General features: G+C 37.7%; 1 protein-coding gene across 1 annotated transcript; it reads right to left on the reverse strand.

The window, feature by feature from the left end:
- Positions 1-3644: 3644 nt before the first annotated feature.
- Positions 3645-13656, reverse strand: LOC106900974. Its single transcript, XM_014963296.1, has 6 exons — positions 13570-13656; positions 13305-13448; positions 6020-6362; positions 4948-5077; positions 4538-4625; positions 3645-4344 (listed from the first exon to the last, which is right to left on the reverse strand). The coding sequence occupies exons 1-5, from the start codon at positions 13654-13656 to the stop codon at positions 4580-4582; spliced, it is 750 nt and encodes a 249-aa protein (XP_014818782.1). The 3' UTR covers positions 3645-4344; positions 4538-4579.
- Positions 13657-22355: the final 8699 nt, after the last annotated feature.

Below are 22355 nucleotides of genomic sequence, written 5' to 3' on the forward strand. Positions count from 1 at the left end.
TACTTGGCTGAGGGTATAAATATTCTCTCTTACCTAAAACTTGTCAGAAGAAAGATCCTTCTCCATTGTTGTCACCTCCAGTGCCCCCTCTTGCCACCATGGAGATTGGTTCTGCTATGTTTATTGCTCTGTGCCTCAGTTACAGCCGTGACACTAATCTGCCTGCACAGACCAGCAAAGGGGTGCGTGTGAGTGTCTGTGTGTGTGCGTGTGTGTGTGTGCGTGCGTGTGTGAGAAACGAGAGCCTGCTGACTTCAGGACTGGGAACCTAAACCTCAGGCCAAGTCAAGGCTGAATGAAAATGATCAAAGCTCTGTCCCTCATCAACAGAGTAGACAAGATTTCTCTCCCCCCTCCCCTCCTCACCCTCCCAATGAGAAGTAGGGCTGTCATTAGGGATTCCCACTAAAAAGCCTCTAACAGAGGCAGACCTTCTCCAGATTGCTAGTGCCTGCCCAGCAGTCCGTGCAGAATACAGGTAGCTATTGTTCCTGAGACAGATATGTAGCCAGCCACTCAGACTCTGACAGATCTCAACAAACCAGTGAGCCTGCCTTCAGTTTAACTCTTTATTTGCTAGCGCTTTACTTTTTACAAAGATCTCCTTTTGCTCTGAAGAGGGAGGGGCAGGCAAGGGAAAAAAAAATAATCAGGAAATTGTTCTGATTTTGTTAAGAAAAATGTTTTTGGTTTCACGTACATAGGTAGTAATCCTATGCAAATTTAGGAGTATTGATTTTCATTTTGAAATCTCTTTTAGTCTGGTGTTGGACCACAGAGCAATAGCACACTTCAGGAGTAAAACAGGATTCCAATTCTGTAAGGTAAACAATTCCTGCTCTGCCTTCTGCCAAATTCTCATAATTCGTGAGGAAATAAAACAGTTTTAATAGCTACCATGCATCTTTGCTCAAATATTCTAGTTATTAAGAAACAGAGCAATTTAGTGCAAATGCATCAGCAGTTTTTCCACCAGAAATCAGTTTTCAGCGTTGACTGGAAATTAAGTTAGCGTCTCCGACAGAAAACTGAGCTAGAGCAAGTAGACGGTTAGCCCATTAGTTGGCATAAGATGCAGCAAATACTCATTTCAGTCTTGCAGCAATTTTATATTTCGATAAGGAGATTTTACTTGCACAAAAGGAGGTTTTTCATTTTATATGTCATGGAGCTTAAGAATTTATTCACAAAGACACAGTCAATGAAGCTGTTAGAGAAAATATCCTGACATTTATGCTCTGTGTTTGACTTTTAGGAAGTAATGTGTTATTATATGAAAAGCTAATGATTCTGCATTCTGTATAAATATTGTATAAGTTCAGCCCAGCTGTAGACTTCAGCTTTAAAATACGTTTTTCCCTTTTTCTGTTTAAGTGGGTCTTAACTTCATTTCAAGCCGGTTGGAGTAGGATGAGTATGTGCATGGGTATACTTCCATTAGGGTGAGTGGGTTGGATTATTTTAAGGCACTTTTAAGGTGTAAAGGTAGAAGATTACAAGAAAACTTTTCACAAGGCCATAAAATCAGATTTATAAAAATGCAGGGTTTAAAAAAAATAGTCAGACTGCTAAGACTAGTGCAAATTAGAGACATGACATGAAAAACAGTATTTTAACCTGGCAGAACCTATCCAACTCAGAGAAGCTGCCCTACCCATTACATAAATAATCATTTTATCAACAACTTCAAAGCAACGTGTTAAAAAACACTGCATGTGACTTGTTTTGAAAGTTCCCAATAGTCACTTTATAGCATTTCAAAGCAAACTTTTCTACATGTTTGAGAATTTAATTACACTCCTACAAAAATCCCAGCCGTCCAGCGCCTTTCAAAATTCTTCCAGTGCAGCGAGGAAAGAAGCAGACAAACAGGAAAGCAAATCAGTGCCATTCAGTGTTACACACCCTGTGTGGCAGAATACCTCTAGACTACCCGATGTGTTTTAAAGAACCAAGATTCTACATTCACAAACCCTGTTGCTGTTTAATTCCGGAGTACCTTATTCATGTCATTTGGAAAATCAGTCCTAAGGACAGAGACATCCATTGCACTGTACTTTTTGTCATCAGCGTATGTAAATGCATAGCACTATGTAGGAAAAAAAGCTTTTGATTATAAATATATTTACAAATTAATAGTGTTAGTACATAAAAAGATGCATTTATTACAAATTCTGAACCATTCTGCACTGGTTTCCCTTCTGTTTTGAGCAAACTGGTAACAAACTGTTGCCAATAAATTGAATTAAAAATTTCTGGGGAAATTTATGCCAGGCAGGTCCTCTGCTGTTAATGCAGAGCGTGGAGGAGCTGTGCCAGTCCCTTGCAGGTGACAATGCGGCCATGAAGTCATAACACCAAAGGGCTGTGGAGTACATGTTACTGCCTGTAAATGTCTACCCCACCCAGCACCCGTATACCACTGTAAAATGGAGACCACTGATACTGCACTGTGGAAAGAGTGGTCTGAAGTGCCGCCGAGGACCACGTGACAAGCTCCTGAGCACAGTCATATTTGATTTCAGCCTCTGGTTAGGCCTCACTCAAGGTAATACTCTGGGACATTTCACCCTGAACCAAGCCTCCCACACGACTTCCAGCGCCGAGTTATCCTGGTACATCCTCAACGGCTACTGGCTCGGGATCTACACAAACAGGCACACCATTCACAAACAACACAGCATTAAAAAAGTTTATGGGAGGATGAAATAACAACATTCTGCAGTGAGATCATGTCAGAGCTGAGCACCATATGGGAAGACAGAGAAGCTGGCACTTGCTTCCTCAGAAACCCTCCCTGCTTTGAATGGAGCAATCATCAGGCCACATCCATGAGGTAAAAAACTTTCATCAGGTTTTGACACCAGAGTGGAGAGATGTTTTCTGCCCAAAGACTTTCTGCACTCTCTGGAGGTCACCTTTGAAAGAGAAGATGGCCACTCTTCCTAACCAAGTCTACCCCAAGTCACCGGTAATTGATGCCTTGCTATAAAGTACAAATTATGGGATTTTTGTAAAGGGTGATGTTTGTTTATACTGATTTGCACTACTGTTGGGGCTTTTTTGTTGTTTTTTGGTTTTTTTTGAAACAACAAAAACCACACAATCACAGAGGGGGAAGTAAAAGAGGGCAGCTAAGGGGGAGGAAAAGAAAGGCTTTTTTACCTTTTTTTTCTTTTCAAATTGTAACTCATCTAATAAAAGCAGGCATTATGGGCACAACATTGGATAACTAGTCTCACATACCGTAGGATATTTGAACAGTTTGAATTGATTTCCCAAAAGGAGAGCATAAAGAAAGCCATGTATAACAACCGTGCGTCTGAGAAATTTGCTTGAGAACAGACTGCTGGAGTCATTTCTTTCAGCTAAACCACGTAGCCCCACTTTGGTGAACAAAGCCACATACCGGTATCATGTATCCATTTTCCTTTGGAGATTCCATTTTAATGATTCTTTAGTAAATACTTTTGTATTCAGAAATTATTCATAGCATATATAATAAAAGCCCAGTGTTTCAGTAACTAACTGTGTTACAGAGGTAAAATGGACATAATGTATTCAACTATGTAACCTCAATTAACCTTTTGCCTCAGTTTGTAGACAAACCCATCTATAAAGAGTGAGCTCTCCCTGTGATCAAAAATCAGTTTTACAACTTCACATTGTTTGCGTCTAGTTCCCTATATAAAAGAATAGAACATGAGGAGATCTTTATAAGCTGCAATTCAAACTCACTGTTATTCTTGATCTTCATTTCTTTAATATAAAAGCTACTGTAAAACGTCATATGAGAAAGCACGGATTTTTTTTTAAACAAAAGATATTTATTTAAAATGTGGTAACTATCTCAGAAAATACTTATCCATCTCAGAAAATACTTAAAAACATAAGATAGCAAACATAAATATAGAAAAATATTTAGGCTGGAGCCAGTGCCTATTTTGCTTAGGATGTAGGCAAGTACAGCACGCAGTTTAGAAAAGAACTTACGATTAACATATGTTCAACTATGTTGATATACTGTGATATAAAACAACCAGGAACTACAGTTGGTAAAGTATCCCTAGCCTTCGCAAAATTTGATATATATACTATTCATGAAACAGCTTTTCTTTAAAATGCTGTGCTAAAGAGCGCAACTTTTTTTTCCCCTCAACTCTTTCACAGAAACATAATTAGGGTATTGCATTCTCCACTAGATGCTTTGTGAAAGCAAATGTCAGGGATTACGACTCAGCAAGATAATTACAAAAATTCTACAAAATAACATAGGAAACCAGCATCAGAGGTACATTTCACCAGTTCATGTTGCTCTTGCAGATTACACTTTTGATACATGATCTGTTGGGAAAAATGAGTAGAAGTTGACAATATGTTGGTTTTTTTTCCTCCCCCAATTACTTTAGAACTAACATCAGGAGACCAAACCCCTGTTCAAATAAATGCTTTTCTTTTTGTAAGGCTTCAGACTCTGAATCCCAAATACATACTTTACAAAACCTCCCTCCATTCAACACCGAGACGAAACACTTACCTAGCTAACTGGTAGCATCTGAGTTACAGCAACAGGGCATATTCACACGTTGTTGAGTAAATTAAACCATCTCTTTTTGAAAAGTTTACTTTTAAAATCAATGTTGTATACGCAGTTCCATACCAAGACAAGAGATAAGGAAATATCTTTTTCTATTTATTCTAGTTTTAAAAAAACAAACCCAAAGAACATAAAACAACCCCAAAAAACCCCTAAAACCACCCCTAACCCCCAAAACAATACACCCCAAAATGCAATGACCACGAATAGAATTTTTCCCCTTGGTTCCTTAAGAACAGTGGTTTAAGTAGCCAGATTACATTACAGATATTCCAGTTTGAAAATTTGCTTGTTAGCAGGAATTTATATTTATCAATTGTTTTCATCAGCCGAGATGGATTTGGACCTACCACTTTAAGTCCTGATCCACAGGAACTGCTGGTTTCAAAGGGCCGTAAGTAAAGTAGCTGGATGGAGAAAAACCAGTCAGGACTGCCCCTGTAGCTTCAACCTGCCGTGCATAGTTTTCTTCCTTGGAATCTTTTGATAAAAAGTCAGAATACAACATGATTTATTAATGTAGCAAAGTCATTACAATTCAGAGCTAAAAATGTTATTGGACTTCCCTCCAGCTAGTGCTGTTTAAGGAAGCCTTTAAAAAGCAATTTAATTCCATTCCACAAAGTCAAATTTTCTCCACAGATAATTGGTTTTCATTATATGTATAAAAAGCTGAAATGAAGTCAATATGTCAAACTATATCTTTTTTAGGATTTATATTTATTACTGAAAGACTGACCTGCTTTTGCAAGAATTGTACTGTCTCTTTTTTGCTACTGTTCACCTGAAATCTTTTAATAACGTAAGAACACACTATAGTAGCATTCACCAGTGTACCATGAAATCTGAATATAATCAAGAATTCTTCTGGCCTCTCACATTTATAGCCAAATAATTTCATGCTGTCATCTGTCATAGATTAAATCTTCATATATAAACTTATTCAATATGAGTTAAAACATCCACACTATTTTGAGAGCTTGAAACACTTAGTTGGAAAGTACTTGCCTGGCTTGGGTCACTATCAGTATATTTTAAAACTGCCACACTAAAACAAATTAAATCCTAAAGCGTGTTACTGTGTGTATATATACATATATATATAATATACAATAGTATGTATTACCACTGGGCACATTTATATTCAAAGGACCTAGGAACAACAGTGCTCCTTTGAACATCTTCAAACATCAAACTTGCAAAGCTTACACGCTAATTACAAATTACAGCAACAGCAACAAAATGAAGAAATCTAAAAGCTATCAACGTTGGAAATGCAAAAACAGGCATTAAATTTTTACATAATTAAACAACTTTACAAAAAACTCACACTCATTCAAGCCCTAATCCTGTTTATAGCAGATACATATAACTAAAAATAATGTTCAAGCTAAAGCAAGCAAATGCAATAAAAATACTTACCAGATACCTCATCTTGCTTAGAATGCATGTCTTTTTCTTTTTTTCTTTTTCTTTCTTTTTCTTTTTTTAATAAGACAAGGAGATTCAATTTAAAAGCTGTGTTAGCTACTGTCCTCCTGTTCCTGCAGCTCTTCAGTTGTAGGTACAGAGGAGCTTGGCTGGTATTGTTTTGAGATAAAGAGAGTGGCCTGTGCGAGCCAAGATATTCTGTACTGTCTGAGAATCTCTGCAGTGCTCTTAAACTCCTCCACCGAGACAGGTATTTGTTGCTGTCTGTTGTCCAAACAGGTTCATCAGAGCTCTTACAGTCATCTTCATTTTTCAGTCGTGGAGGCCCTATGTGCTGAGAGGAGAGAGGTTTCTTTCTCTCAGTATTTATTTGCTTTTGGATTGGAGGAACAGGCTCAGAGATTTTCAATTTGAGATCAAAGACAGGCGCATGCAATGGGACGAAACATAGTTTTCTCAATTGTGCTCAGAATAGTAGTCCCTGAGTTCCCACATGCAACGTTCCCAACTCCATAAGCTTCACGGGGAAAAAAAGATGGATAGTTATATATATATACACACACAGGCACACAGAGACGCGCGCGCACACACACACACACTTTAAATATATTAGTTTTCCCCCTTGCAGCACTGCAGTCTCTCTATTGTCGAATAATAACTGTATCTGAAAAGAAAGCACTTAATAAGGCTAAGGTCAGACTGCTTAGACTTGGCATTTGCTGCGATAACAAATCAGAAATGATAGCATCGTACAGATTTATGAATTTTTTGCCCCCGCAGTCACAAACATCAGACGTTTACTTTATAAAGAAAGCTTTTAGATTCTTCCTGCAGTTTCCATAGTGATTTCATTTTTTCCCTTTTATCACAGATTGGCTGAAGTACTGCTACCCTTTGTGCTTTAAAAGGCTTGTGCTACCAACTGTCGATATAAAGGCACTGTAGCTAAAGCACACATGCAACACACACTGTCAAAAATAATTGAAATAGATAAATGCTGGCTAAAAAATGTTTCAGTATTTTTTCTGCTTGTCCTGAAGAGTACAGTAGAATAGTATTTCATCTGAATAAATGTAATTAACTTGAGCCAACCACACTGCTGCTCTGTTTCCTATAACCTATGATACTTCTATCACTCGTCACACATAAAATAATCTCTTCACAAAAAGCTTTAAATACAGCTTACATCATGCAAAATGCCTGTGCTCATTAAATATAAATTAAAGCATTTCCATTAATTTTTTGAATCTTTTAAAGACAACACTTCTGCCAATGATATTTCTCCTCTTTCTAGTAAGTTTATTCTTTTAGAGAACATAATGGTTTAAGGAACAATTACACTGTTTCTGGCAAAGCAAACAATGCTCTCTCTTGCTGGAAAGATAACCACCTTTCAAAGTAAGCCTAAGGGATTAGTTTCTATTTAACCCCTTGCTAAACAAATGAGACCGTCAACTCCTGAACAAAACAGAACTCAGCTAAGTAAACACTTTTTAATTCAGTTATCATGCCTTTAAAAATGTACTCTTTAGACTGTAGAATGCAAGCACAGTATTTCACTACCCCTCTTTCAACCAGCTTAATAGAAAGTGGGTGCATGGTTAACCCCAGCCAGTTGCTCCAGTCTCATGAGAGCTTCTATTCTTCTAAGTCAGAGAAAGTCTAACTTATTCAAAATCCTGAATTCCTCTCATGTAGTGATAAATATATTACAAAAAAAAAAAAAACCTCTTAGAGCTGGAAATTTTCCAGGTGACTATAAAAATAATGAGATTCCTTATTTTCACACAAAGTTGGCAGAGTTAATGCAAAATTCACAGGGACAAATATTTTAAAATCCTACAGAACACAGTACCGTCAAACAGATATTTTAATTTAGGAAAAAAAAATAAAATTAGACAACTTTCTTTTGGATGCATTTTTGAAAATTAATGATTTATTTACAAACAGATTATCTATGGAAACTATCAAACTCCCTATTTTATTGTCATCTGGTTATGAGGGGAATTATACAATTGGGTTTTGCTGTTGCGATATTAAAATAAGTCATTAGGCATTCACATCCACTAAACAGGCAGTAACTGTGAGCATAAAGTATGTTAATACTGACTGTCAATAAAGTTTATTGGAGAAAAGAGTTTGCAGTATGGTGTAAGTCAAGGACTAAATATGTAAATTGAATACCAATAGAGATTTAAAATAAAAAGGTGACAGTTATTAAGATCACGTTGATTTCTGACATACTCCACAGGTGGTCCTGGCAGGTACAACCGATGCTGCCCTGGGACAAGAGGTGGGGGTAGCCGAGCTCCCGAAGGGTCCTGTTACCCCTAGGGTAAGCAGCCAACAAACCCATTTGTAGCAAACCTGACAGAATAAGGACCTACTCTTTGTACCTGTTTTCCACCACAGCCATCTCAAGGGTCCTTTAATGAGCCAATTAAGAACTGTATGCAAGTAATCAATGTCATTAAACTTATGATGATAAATATTGCCTTTGTGCAGATTTTTGTTGCCATTTTTTATTGTGCAGATTTTTATTTTATAACCCATGCTAAACATTAGTGATTAGAACCCCAAGTTTCCCTTTTTTAAACATTATAGTTATTTTAAAAGCCTGCATGTACATATACCTCAACATAAACCTGAATCAATTTCTATGCAACAAGGGGAAAACATTGTTGTTGTTTAAAAATAACTCATCAATAAAAAAATATGAAAAGGTTTTGTCCTAGAAGAGTAAGGATGAGAAATCTGTCTTTTACAATACAAAAATCATTGAAGCCAGTTTCATCCTACCTAGAAACACTAAATCGTGTTCTCACAGGACTTTCTTTCCAAACTTTACATATATAAGATGTTCAAACACTTCCTGCAAAATTCACAAGGCAACTGACTTTCTGGGGATTGTATAAAACTGTTGAATTTATCCACTGTCTTTCTCTGAGCCAGGGAACCCTCAGGAAATTATTTTTACAGAAGGAAAACACAAACCAAATATTTTTTTAACCATTAGGGACTAAACAGGGCATTTGAAATGAAGAGCTGACTAACAATCTAAGTTAAAAAAGAGTTTCATGCTCCTTTACACATGGCTCTGCATATTCTCCTTGGAGAAAACTCTTAAATACGGCAGGAATGTGCTAACTAAAGGAAGTAAATATTTGTTGCTATATGCTTTTTAGCTAAATCTATTCTAGTATAAACGATTCTTCAGTCATGCAGCTGATGGGTGCCCAGGACATTCACTCGTTCTCTTCATCAAATAAGAAAAATAGGTCAAGCTCAGAGTGTGACAGTTCTTACCTCCCACAGACCTCACTCTGCAGGTAGACCTCACGCAGACACTGTTAGTCTTTTAGCTTAGGCAGAAGAAGCTAATACTTTCAGATCTCATGGTTATCCATTAAAATATGTTTAAAAAAAAAAAATTAAAAGACAATTCTCCTTCCTCAACTCTTCTTCAGCAGTGAGACTTCTCCTCATCCTCCAGACTTAGGAGGAAGGGGCAGGGGGAACAGACTAGGTAGCCAAAGAAACAAACTACAAAATGATTGGTTTCCCCATATCACCCTACAAACTACCCCACAAAAGAAATGAAAAGTACTGTTCCAGTGTCATTCCTGGACACATAGTGAGGAACCATATTCCCCTTTAAAAGAGAAAAGACACATCCTTTGTTTCACTCACCTTATGTTTTCTTAATTTTTCCTTCTGGGGAAAAAAAAATGCTACTTCCTTAGATTTCCCAAGATTCTCCTCTACACCAAGTGCATTTATTCACAGACTGAAAATCTGCAACTTACCATGAGACATGAGCTACAAAATGTTTTAAAATTTGCAGTCCTAGTTCAATCCACCAAAAACTCTGCAGCCTTAAATTGTAGAATATCTGTTGCTGGAGGGACCTATAAGGATCATCAAGTCTGACTCCCTGCTCTCAGGACTACCTAAACTAAACCAATATGACTAAAATGATCATTCAGATGCTCCTGAAACTCCAACAGGCTTAGTGCTGTGACCACCTGCCTGGGGAGCTTCTTCCAGTGACCGATCACCCTGTCAGTGAAGAACTTTTTCCTAATGTCTAATCTGAACTTACTCTGATACATCTTCATTCCATTTCCTCATGTCCAAATGAACTTCTGACTTATTGACCCACCAGCTCTAGTCAGTAGTTTATTTACTGCCAGCCAGTGTCAAAGCCAGTGACTTACGTAGCATCAGGAATTCCCTATCTAAGGTATCAGTCACTTCCTGAGATAGAACAACCAAAGCTCTCCACTGAGATCTTGAAATATGTATTTGGGAAAAAAAGGCAGCCTTTTAGACTATCTTTAAGATCACAAAGATGTTTCTCTTGTACAGTAAGTGGAATCTTAGAAGTCAGTTTCTTCCTAACAATAAAAGGAATTACCAAAGTACAGGAAGTGCTATCTGAGGTGCCAGAATAGTCATTGGGGCCTGAAGCTAAACCCTCACTTTACTTGGGCCAGCATTAGAGAACACAGTTCTTCGCTGCTTTGTTTTCAGTGATGTCTCAACTTGCTAAAATATGCAGATATAAAGCTGTTCGCTGGAAATCTTCCTTAACGAATGAAAGCATCAGATGCATCTAGAAGAGTGCCAGCTCTGAATCAAAGGCATAACTAATTGTCTATGCCAGTTCAGTTGAAAATTTGCACACAGATTTTTTCCCATTAGATAGATGGAAAGACATAACTGTACTACACAGAAAATGCTCACACATGTTTTATCCATTCATTATAAAAAGCCCATTTTCAGACATTCCAAAATTTTGCTAAAAAACAACTAACCCAAATTCCACTACTGGAGAGCCTAACGACTGCACCAGGGCACAAGGGTACCTTCTCATCATTGGAAATCAACAACTAATCATAGAACCATAGAATCGTCTAAGTTGGAAGGGACCTTAAAGATCATCTAGTCCAACCATCAACCTAACTCTGACAAAAAAATAAATAAGAAATAAACAATAAAAAAATCACTAAACCATATTCCTGAGGCTCATGTCAACCCATCTTTTGAATGACTCCAGGGATGGTGCCTCAACCACTTCCCTAGGCAGCCCATTCCAATGCTGGATAACCCTTTCTGTGAAGAATTTTTTCCTAATATCCAATCTAAACCTCCCCTGGTGCAACTTGAGGCCATTTCCCCTTGTCCTTTCTCCTGAGACTTGGGAGACGAGACCGACCCCCACCTCTCTACACCTGCCCTTCAGGTAGTTATAGAGCACAATAAGTCTCCCTTATCTAATCATCAAGAGGTAATTTCTTTTTAAGCCATATCTATTTGCACATTACATGAGAGTGTGCTTATGCATGACTACTTCTGTACATGCATCTACCACAGCTGTGAATGCAACTATCTGTAGTTACTACAATGCATGCAATAAAAACAACAATAATCCATTTTGGCGTAACAGCAAGTATACACACATTAAACCCTTGCCTCAATAACAACTGAGCATTTTCTAAAAGGGCATCCAGCAATACAACCCATGCCTATCACATTGTCTGGTCCTCTGCCCTTTTTCATGGCTGAGAAGAATGTCTGAAGTATTAAGATGAAGAGATCTGGGTTTTATTATTTTGTTTTCTATATATTGCAGTGTATTTACACAGGCAAGGTCAAAAACATCCGTACCAATGAAAGCAGGGATTAAAACGAGATTTATGATGATTCTTAGCTCCTGGGAGAATCCCAGAATCTTGACATGGTCCTGTGTCCTACAGAGATGACTTTTAACACTACCAAAGAAGCTTATATTGCAGCAAAAGAATGACTCTTTCAACTGCACCTTGGAGCTTTAGGCAACCTTTAGATTGGAAGACTCCATGATAGGAACTTGCTTGGAATCCCTGACTGAAGTAAGGTTCATTTTAATTACATACCATAATAGCAAGAAGTGGCCTCAAGAAGAAGTACAAGAACAGTATTTAGAGAAAAAGGAAAATCACAGAGACATGGCTAACTTTACAGTAAACATAGATAAATTATCTGCAGTTTCTGGTGTCAAGCTCCTTCTGGAGTCCTCTAAACTTTGCAGAACACATATTATTCCTTGTTTCTATGCTGCATCTTATAATTCTAGTGATGAAATTTTTCAGTAATATCTCTTAATTTAAAAAAAAAAAAAGCAGGTCTCAAACAAGAAGAGAAAACAAAGAACTGCAATGGTCATGTTTCAAGGAATGCTGAAAAAGGGATCTTGGACCTAGTCTTTTATGATTGATACCAATCAGATTAAAAATGATGTGGCACAAAGCCAGGCACTCCAAAACCTAACATTTTACTCTTTGTGCTCTCATCCTAGAAAAACTGAATACATTTTTACTGCGTATTTGTTTTTACATATGAAATGTTGAAAGAATGCCCAATGAGTGTGATTTATACTGGAGCCTGAAGAAAATAATTTAAGAAAATATCTGAAAAAAATATTTTACATATGTTAACACAATAACAAGCATGTATTCTTCAGAAGGGGAAGACCTGTACAACATTTGCATTTCAAAGACTATATCATTCAAGAAAACTCTGATTGATTATGTGCAGAGCTCTACTAGTTTTATGCAAGTACAAGTTAGCTTTTTATTAGGATGAATCATAAGTGTTTTCAAGAAGTACTCTGTTAAATCCCTTATTAAATTCAGGAGAGGCTTCGGGAAAATCTAAGGTAACCAATACTGAACCTTACCCCATAAAGCTGCGAATTAAGATCCAAACTTGGTCATTTTAGAATGCAACAGATCTTTTAAAATAATACTCAGCATTTATTACCTACTAATTAAGCTTCAACATGCCTGTGAGGCAGGCAAGTAAAACCTCATTTTACAGACAAGAACATTTTGAGTAGACAGAAAGGTTATGTATATTGTCACTGATTAAAGAGAAAAATCTCTGACCCATAGTTGGAATTCTTTGAGCAAATTGTCAGCACACATCCACACTGTCAAGTTTCTCCTTCAACAACTTAAACAGTCTGCATTAAACATGGAACAAGGAAAAGTTAGACAAATACAGAAATATGAACATATTCTCAGGCCAAAAAAAACACTCCGGAGAAATAGTATTAGAAGTGGTAAACAGCATGACCTGGCCTACTTCCACTTCCTCAAGTTCAAGGAAATACAAAGTGGAAGGGAACTGGGGAGACATAAAAAAAAGTCTTTATAATTATGAAAATGCTGAATCCTGTCTAGATCTATCTGAGAGCTCGAGGACAATTTTATTATTAGGGTTCTGTGATTACCTGCAGGTCAGGAATGGTAGACAAGTGCCCACGGAGGCAATGCTGGATTCTACTGAGTAGAAAAACATCCCTCAGGGAACTAGTTTGCTCTTTTCTGAAGCAAAGCGGAAAGCACTTGCTGTTCTCTTGGATAGAAAGAGCGATCTATTTGCGGTGTTTGCTCCCATCTGAAGGAGTGACTTGATTACTAAGTCTTTCCAAACTCAGCTGTATGAAGAGCTGCTCCTGTTGTTAACTTCATCTGGATGTACCCTGTCTAGCACACAGACTGCTGCAGAAGTGATGAGCAGGTGAATGTGCCACTTTCAATGACAGATGGCCTCTCAGCTGAAGAATCTGAAAAACACTCCATTGTGGCAATTTATGTAACACACCCACAGTGGTGCTGTGCTGGAAAGAAAAGATTTAAATGTTAGTATGACAACTCTGTTTAAGTTCTTTTATACATAACCAGATCTCCACTTGCATGCAAAGCTAAACATAGTAAGATTAGCTAAATTCTCCAACATGTTTTGGAGGCATCATTTTGCAGAAAAATTGCAAGAACTAGAGTTTCAGAAAACATCAGCAATCATCTCTAACTCTGCTTTCAGCCACCCCCATCTCCCAAAGCAATCTTATACTCAGCCTGGCAAAACAGGACTACTAGAATTGGAAATAAACAAATATCCCTCAAATACACAAGGTATCTCAGGTCTTACAAGTCCAGGTTGCACAGTATCCAAGCATCTCAAAATAGTGCCTTGAAAGTTGGGATTGCACTACCTGAGAAGTGTGAAGACTAGACAAAGCCTTGGAGTCTTCTTAAAATGAAAGAGACTTAACCTGCAAAGAATCTATTGACATTCTGTTGGTTTTCTCAGCTAAGGTAAAGTGGTATTTCTTTCAATTTATTCACACGCGCTTAGGATTTAGAATCAAGAAGGTGTAGTCTGGGTTTTTTTCCTAAAGAAAATTATATCTTTTAATAATCTATGCTTTCTTCTGCTAAAGATATGGAAAACCTCATTTACTATGACTTAAATTTATTGAGTTGTTGTCTTATTTACTAAATATGTCAGGCAAAGTAAAGTGATGAAATGGCAACGTTTTGCATGGACTAATAAAGCTCAAAGCAAAAGCATACGTATTTACATACTGGTTTTGATTAAATCAAATCACAGGAAGGAAGCATGCTAAAATTTACTTGCCACCTCCTTAGGGCTGCTGTCATTGTGTCTCTTGCCTCCCTCTTACATTTGTCAGGAGAGCAAAATAACCACAGATGATCTTGTATAAAGGCCGTACTGAATGAAGAAAACTTGAAAGTTTACAATTCTAGCATGCTAAAAGGCAAATTAACATAATTTAAGACCAAGATCATTTTAATTTTCTCATATACATTTTTTTAACTGACACCTGCTCTGTTGCCTCGTTTGGTGGAAGCACTATGAAAGACAGCAGCAGGGTACTGAAAACATAATCAAAGCTTTAAGAGAATTTGAAATAACTGGCCTGCCTAGGCAAAGTTCATAGAGTTTGTAAAATAAACATCAGGTAGTTTGCTGATATCAGGAGGCAGAGGGATCTTCCATAACTCCACAGAGGATTGATCCCTTATTTTGGTCAGAGTCAATACAGAGTAACAGGGAGCAACACTGACCACTGGAAGGAGGGAAGGAACAGCATGACACGGTGCTCAGTCCCTGTCTGGGTCATACTAAGACAGTATTCCCTCAATACAAGGAAGATCTCTTCTAACCTACACTTTGTGATATTTCAAGGCTATAATTTGAAACGTGGTTCATTTTTTCCGAGTCTGACAGAGCCTGACTCAAACTGTTGCTTATGTCTCTAAACCAGTAATGATTCAAAATCTTCTCTCAACATTACTCGAAAAAAAGCCTAAATGAGATTACTGCACTTCTGTGCTGATACTTGTATATTCTGAAGAAGATTAATGCCTCAGCTTTATATTACATTTGCATTCTATGTACTCATTCCATGGAAATAATGCATTAAATAGTTAGCATATAATTTGAGTGCATATCAGCAAAGTGTGCATCCTACTCTCAACATTGGCTTCCCACATTAACATTGTTGCTAGACACTGAAAAGATTAACTACGTAAGTGAAGTATACTCATTAGCCTTAAAGTGATCATAACAGATCTACACCGTATCTTCAAATTGCTTTTCAAAGCCTGGTTTCTATTTTTATAATCAATTTCCTAACGGAACTACATTCGTCATTATGAAAACAAATCATGTAAGTCATATACACATTTTTGTCTCCTTGTGACAGACATTGATTGAGAAAGGAACAACTAGTTTCAACCTCCAGTAAACAGCTGGTATCCTTAGATAAGAAAATCTCTGCACGCGGCCAAGCTTCCAATATTGTGAAAAAATGATGCAGTAGGAAGAAAAAGACAACAGAAGCCCCAAGTGCTTACATGAGACAACATAATTTATAACCAATATTCATAACAAAACTTAATTATCACATTCCTTTTTATATTCTGCCACTAAAGTGCAACTACAGCTTCCTTTGGCATCACTGGATTTGTTCCTGGGAAAATAAAATGCATCACAACAAGAAATATCTGACTTTTGGTATGAGAAGATCAGAGGAGAATGGTTGAAGGATAAACTTATGCAATAATTAAGCTTTGATATATGATAGTTCACCCTTCATGACTCATTCACAAGATATGCATGGTCTGAAAATTCAGAGCCAAGCTCGATGCCACTACGATTTTAGCAAGTATCTTAGGGTGGAACTGGAGTGTCTGATTGTCATTTTAGCATAAATACTATAGGAGCAATACAAATACATTTCTCTGCTTAGAAATCTTATCAGTGTATTTAGTGATTTTATTTAAAGACATACCTTTTATAAAACAATGACTCAGATATCAAATTCAGCAAATACATTAAACAAGGGCAAATAAACACTAGAACTTGAACAGAAATAATTATTGTTCAAAGTCACATTCTGGCTGATTCATAGGGATGGCATATAAAAGGCCTATCAACCAGCTCGCAGTGACCATACATTCATTTCTTTCAAAATAAATTCAAAATACTACTTAGTGACAAAAGGGTAGAAAGTAGAGCATTTCTTTGTGAATAAAAACCCTATCCTCTTTTTGTAAGGAAAAGAAAAGGAGATGCAGGAGATGTTAAATGCCCTGCTTTAAAAACAACCAAAAAAATACTTTACATATCATTTGCCAATGTAAAAGGAAAACTGAAGGACATTTCACATACACTTAATCTAGATTAGGCCATCACAATTCTGCCTAAATAAGGGACAGAGTACTATAATCTCCTTGTTGGCTCCCCCCTTGCTCCAGGATGCCAGTTAAAAAGAAATCACCAAAGAAGCTGTTGTCCCTTCTATGCAGCGCACCATACTCTTGGCAAGCTAGGCAGGAACAAAAAAGCATGCACGGTCCTCCTTCAATTAAGCACTCAGGGCAGACAAAGTGGCCTTCAGCTTCCATAATTAAAGAAGAAAAAGGCAATTGGCTTTCAGGCCATAAACTTTTGCTGAAAGAGCAGCTAAGATATGAAAGAAGCAGGAAGAACTAAAGATCCAGATAACAAAGCTTCTAAGTAGAAAGGAAAAAAAAAAAAGAAACAAAAAAGGGGAACAAAGAAAAATCATGCATATCAATAACTATCAAGCAGGGCATTTTTCTTTTGTTTTTTCTTTAACTCCTTGCTCCTTTCCACCAAATGCAATTTATTTTGATTTTTAAATAAGCATAATCACTTTTCAGAGACTGTAGATTATTTTCTGTTTTAAAGCAAAAATTTAAGCTATTGAGCCATACACATCAACAATAATAAATCATACCTCCAATATTTTCAGTCAACGATACTCAGCATGATCCCAAACGTGTTTTTGATTAGACTGTATCTCATGTTATTCTGGAGGCCCTTATTCATTGGTATATATTGTAGTAAGATGGATGCCGGTTCGTAATGGCTGGCTGCAAGATATGTTTTCCATACTCTTCAGGATGATGAACATCTTTCCACTAGAACTATCCAGGAAAACCCATACACATAAAACAGCAGGAGGCGAAAGTTGGTTACTACTTCTGTAACTGAAGAAAAAAAAAATAAAAATCACAATCTCCTTTTCTTTGGGTTATTTATGAAATAAGCTGTTGATTTCACATACTATTAATCCAAAAAGGACCAGCTGTTGGGTCTGACATTTTTTTAAGGGGCCATGAAGAGATGGAAAGAAAGAGAAAGAGATTAAAGTCCTATGGAGTCATAATTTTTCTTTACCTATGCAGTAGCAGAGATCTTTAAAGAGAAGCTGCCTTTACAGACTCCCTATGATGATACACCAGTAGACTCATTTGGTCCAACACCTCATCTGGAAAACACCTAAAGCTCGCTGCTGCTGTTGTCCTGCACAGAAATTCAAAGGATGTTACCAGACTAAAAAGCCAGCATAAAGAAACTTATCCTTCATCTCCTATGCCTGATCCAACCAGAAGCATCTGCTCACACTGTCTGCCAGTCTGTTCTGCAGACCTAGTAAAAAATGTACAGCTGAAGAGACAGACTTAATTTCAAATGCATTAAATCATAGCCAGACTGCTATTTGGCATAATGAGAAAGAGCTTGCCCGCTCCTTTTCTGTTTATGTATAAAAATGCATTTGTATTTCCTCTTATTATTTGGACTGACTGACCTTGAGGGTTTGCATTTTTTTGTTTTGTTTCTGTTCCTTTTTAATGTGCATGCTAGATAAAAAACCACCACCAAAACTGTACACCATGACAGGGGAGAAGACTTGGATGAGTTCTCTAGTTTGTTAAAATAGTATGTCTTAGTTGTGTTGTCCATGATGGGCTGAATTTCTCTTTTACCGTGCTCCTTTCCAGCACATGTAAAAGGAATTGATTAATTGCTTTCAGTAAGTGACATTTATATGACATTCCCATAAGCATTTTAACATGTGTTCCCACAGTATTCCAATCCTTGGAAGTATTGCATGATTGCAGTGGCACTGCAGCTGGAAGACTGAGCAAAGCTTCTTCCAGAACATTATCTTTCTGAGGAATGGGAGCACATCACCTGTGAAGGCCACCTTCTGTCTGATATCTAACACCAGCTAACGCTACAGAAGGCCTTTTCCTGACGTGAACACAACGTATGCACAATATTGTTGAAACCAAAATGATAATAAATGCCTACAAGGATATGGGTCTCTTCATTCCTTAATGTTTAATGATCTTTATGAATGGTCATGGTTCCAGAAACCTCGTGTGGGAGAAAAGCTGCACCTCATGAATTAAGAATGCCACCACAGAGAAGTGGTGTGTGTCTAGGTGTGGGCACTTGCAGGCCATAACCAGAACTATAACCATGTATCTATATTACACAAAGATATATATACACACATACACCCATTTTGTTACAGCTCCTCAGAGTACCAACAGCCAATAAAATAGCCATGCAGCGTGAATTTGGAATGACTTGTCTCTGTTTTCACTGAGACCTCCTCCTCTGAAATGGAAAAACACTTCAAGAATTCTAAATCACACCAGCCAAAGCAAAGGAAGGAAAGTTGTAGCCAAAGTGTTTACCATGAAAGCTGTAGCTAATGTGTTTATCACAAAAGCAAGACAGTTATGAGTAACTCAGTATACAAGAAAGATGGAAATGAGCAGCAGTTGCCAAAGACTTGCAAACTGATGTAGAGTCAAAAAGAAGGATTAATGCAAGTGAATGTCATCACAAAGAGCTGTAACTTTTTGTTTGGAATAGTGACATCTCTTCCCCTGCTCTGCATGTACACGGTGGCAGATCGGGGAAGGCTGCTCTGAAAATAATTTCTAAATTATATTGTTTTACTTGCAGAATCCGTAGGGTAGAAAATAGTCTGATTGAGTTTATAATCCCTGGAGACATGCATTTAAATTCAAGTCAAAGGTTATTCCCTTGGCTTTAAAGTTTTCCATTGCTACATCTGAAAGGAGAAAGTTTTGACAACTGAAATTTAGATCTTTGAGAAAAGAATAAAAAGACAGTGAATAAATGTCCCTGAATATAACACTGCAGGGGTCCTCCTCACATACTGAAAGATACCCAAATAACAGTTCTAGATCTGTCCTTTTCTAATATTTTGTCTGGTTTAAAAAGGGAAATTCACATCTTTAGCTCAGTTTCAGGAAATAAGATGGATCACATTAAGAATATTGAAAGGAATCAAAAGTAACCATCCCACCTGATAAACTTGGGGGACAAAAAGAGTCCCAAGGGCACATTTTTTAACAGCTTGACCTTCAATTAGACAACCTTCTTTCATCCTTTGGAATCACTTTGTTGAAATATATTCTCTTCCATAAGCAACATTAATAATGCTACATCACTGTCTGTTTGCTATTCTTTTTCCAATGGAATCAAAGGAGAAAAACACTTCTCTCCCCTTTCTGGCACCCTTTAACAAAAATCAACAAATACAGGTCTCCTCCTCCTCAATTAGCTACTGTTGGCCTTCATATCCATGAGGGAAGGAAGTAAGGTCTCTCAATTAATCACTCCATATGTTAAATGACACAGCTTCCCAACTCCTACAGAAAACAGATGACAAAAGAAAGGTGAAATATTCAGGCTGTTTATTACAGTTCATGAAGCCTAAGACAGGAGAGGAAAATTTACTGTTTCAGGGAGCAGCAAAATTGTCAAATATTGGATGGGAGGTTTTCTTTTGTAATACAAGCAGAAGTTTTAGAGTTATAATAAGACTGTTACAAGACTCGAGAATCTTAAGGCATTCTCAGAAGTTGACTCTTCTCCAGCTCAGTTTTGCTTTCACCTCTAGTTTCAAGTATCCCACACAAGGCATCACCTCTTCCCTTTCCCCTGACAGCATTAGTCACTAAGATCAGAATTGCCATCAGATCTGCAATGCTCAGATCCACGCTTGCTCTGCTGGTGACAGAAGTCTCACTGTATGGGTTTCAAAGGTGGCTGATAGAATCAAATGTTCCTGGGAAAAATTCTCCACTTGTGCCAATTCCATGTGCCCTGGTTCCATTGCCACACTATTTCTCAGCAGAAAAGGCAGTATCTATTTACATAGATACACACTCTCTGTAGAGATAGGTTACATCAGAGCCCTGAGTGAGGTACAGAGGCACCCCACAGCCTTTCCTCCCACCTGTCCTGGGCTGTAGATGCCTGTGCTCAAGGCTAGCTCTGATAATGGTGCCACTGGATAACCTTGGACTGGCTGCTGGAAAAAGAGCTGCAAGAAACAAACCTGCCTCTGCCCCTTAGCTCAGGAGCTGTATTTCAGCTCCAGTCCTTGGCCCTTTCCTGTGCTATGCTGTAGGTACACCTGTGTCTCGCTGATCCCCACCCACTGGTCCTGGCTTCACCTCACCTCCACCAGCCCTGGTCTCTCAACAAGGTTCCTGGCCTGGGTCAAGGATGTTCACCGTGAGCAGAAGCTACAACAAGAAGCAGACGCAGCAGCAGAGGGCAGCACACTCAATGCTGAAGACACATCTTCAGTCCTCAAAAAGTGCAGAAAAATCTAGAGACGCACTTTAAAAAGCCCTGCTGCGTGAGCTCGCAGTCTAGCTTTGCACCAGCCAGCACAAGTCACAAGCAGAAATACACAGAACATAGTTGAACCGAGCGACAGTTTTGGTTTATAAACTTCAGCTCTGTAATTTCTATTAAGTATGTTGGTAAATCATAATTTGATGTGAGTGATGAAAAAAAGGACTGTTGCATAGAAGGGTAAAGATAGGTGAGCTGTGTGTGATAAGGCTGAGGTGCAGACCTGAGTGAAGCACAGAATATTGAATGACTTAGCTGCTGATTTCTTTGCTTTTTGTGTTTTGCATAGGAGGGATACAATCTAGCATATTTCACTCACGCTTGATGACTTTTCAGATGTGCTGTTTTGTATTTACATTTCAAAACATATACACAGTTAAAATTAAGGTTACATCAATATCATCGACAATCAAGACTCAGGAAATGAAAAGCTACTTCTACTAATTGAACTTAGCCAAGCTGTGCATCCCATCCTTTAATCATTGCCATTAGCACTGTTTAGCTATTGACAGCGTACAGGAGGCAATGTATACCTTGCAAGAAAGGCAATTTCTTCCATGCAGAGCAAAACAAATGGTAATATAATGAGCATTAGAAATCACCAAAAAACATTTTTTAAAAATCTATTTGTCTAAAGCAGCTGAGCTGGTGTTACCATGAGAACATTCACTTTTTCATTTCCTGACTTCAGAGTGTCAAAAAAAATTTACCTTTATTAGAAAAACTAATCCAAATGTTATGAGCTCTCCCAGTTTTATTTGTTTGTCTTACATAATGCAGACAAGCATCACCACAGATGACTAGACTCCTAGCCTCCAACTTCTGGCTCGGCTCAAACAACACATAAAAACAGATATCTCCCCAGTTTTTCTAAATAATTAAGATGGGGATTGCAACCAGAGAGAAAACACCTGCATCGTCATACCTTTATAAAATGAGTCAAATATTCTGTTCTTTCCAAAAGAATTTGAAGGAAAAAGGGATGAGACTTCTGCTCTTGCTTTAGGTTCAGCTTCTACTGTATCACTAAAAGAAACAAATAAGTGATTTAAAAACAAGCTATACTATCAGTGTCCAAGTTCCACCAGAATTTTGCTCATTCATTACAAGAAGTTTTCTATGAATCACTACAGTACAGCCAATCTGGGGCGGTACAATTACTTAGTAATAGGCAGCAGTGAAAGCCAGCCTGCCCACCTATTTATATCACACTTATCATAACAGCATACATTTTCCTTGGAACTATAACTTACTATGAGTGATTCCCACTTCCTATACCACATGACAAGGAAACATTAGAGGTTACATTTAATTTTTATCGCTTTTTTAAGCAAGTTTCATAGCTAAACAGGTTTATGCAGTCAATACTATCTGCTCTGTCAGCCTGCTTACTACCCTCATTCATCACTTTCTGAACTGTTAGTTTTGCTGAAATCTAACTTGGGGATGGAGAAGTTAAACACACTGCTCC

Source organism: Calidris pugnax, unplaced genomic scaffold, assembly GCF_001431845.1.
Source record: "Calidris pugnax isolate Ruff unplaced genomic scaffold, ASM143184v1 scaffold44, whole genome shotgun sequence".
In the NCBI taxonomy this organism is placed as follows: Eukaryota; Metazoa; Chordata; class Aves; order Charadriiformes; family Scolopacidae; genus Calidris; species Calidris pugnax.

Coding starts and splice junctions, on each gene's coding strand:
- LOC106900974 (XM_014963296.1), bottom strand. CDS start 13,656: ATGGAGTGTTTTTCAGATTCTTCAGCTGAGAGGCCATCTGTCATTGAA. Junction 13,449..13,569: donor CATCACTTCTGCAGCAGTCT/GTGTGCTAGACA, acceptor CACCGCAAATAG/ATCGCTCTTTCTATCCAAGA. Junction 4,626..4,947: donor GTGGATCAGGACTTAAAGTG/GTAGGTCCAAAT, acceptor TGATTTTAAAAG/TAAACTTTTCAAAAAGAGAT.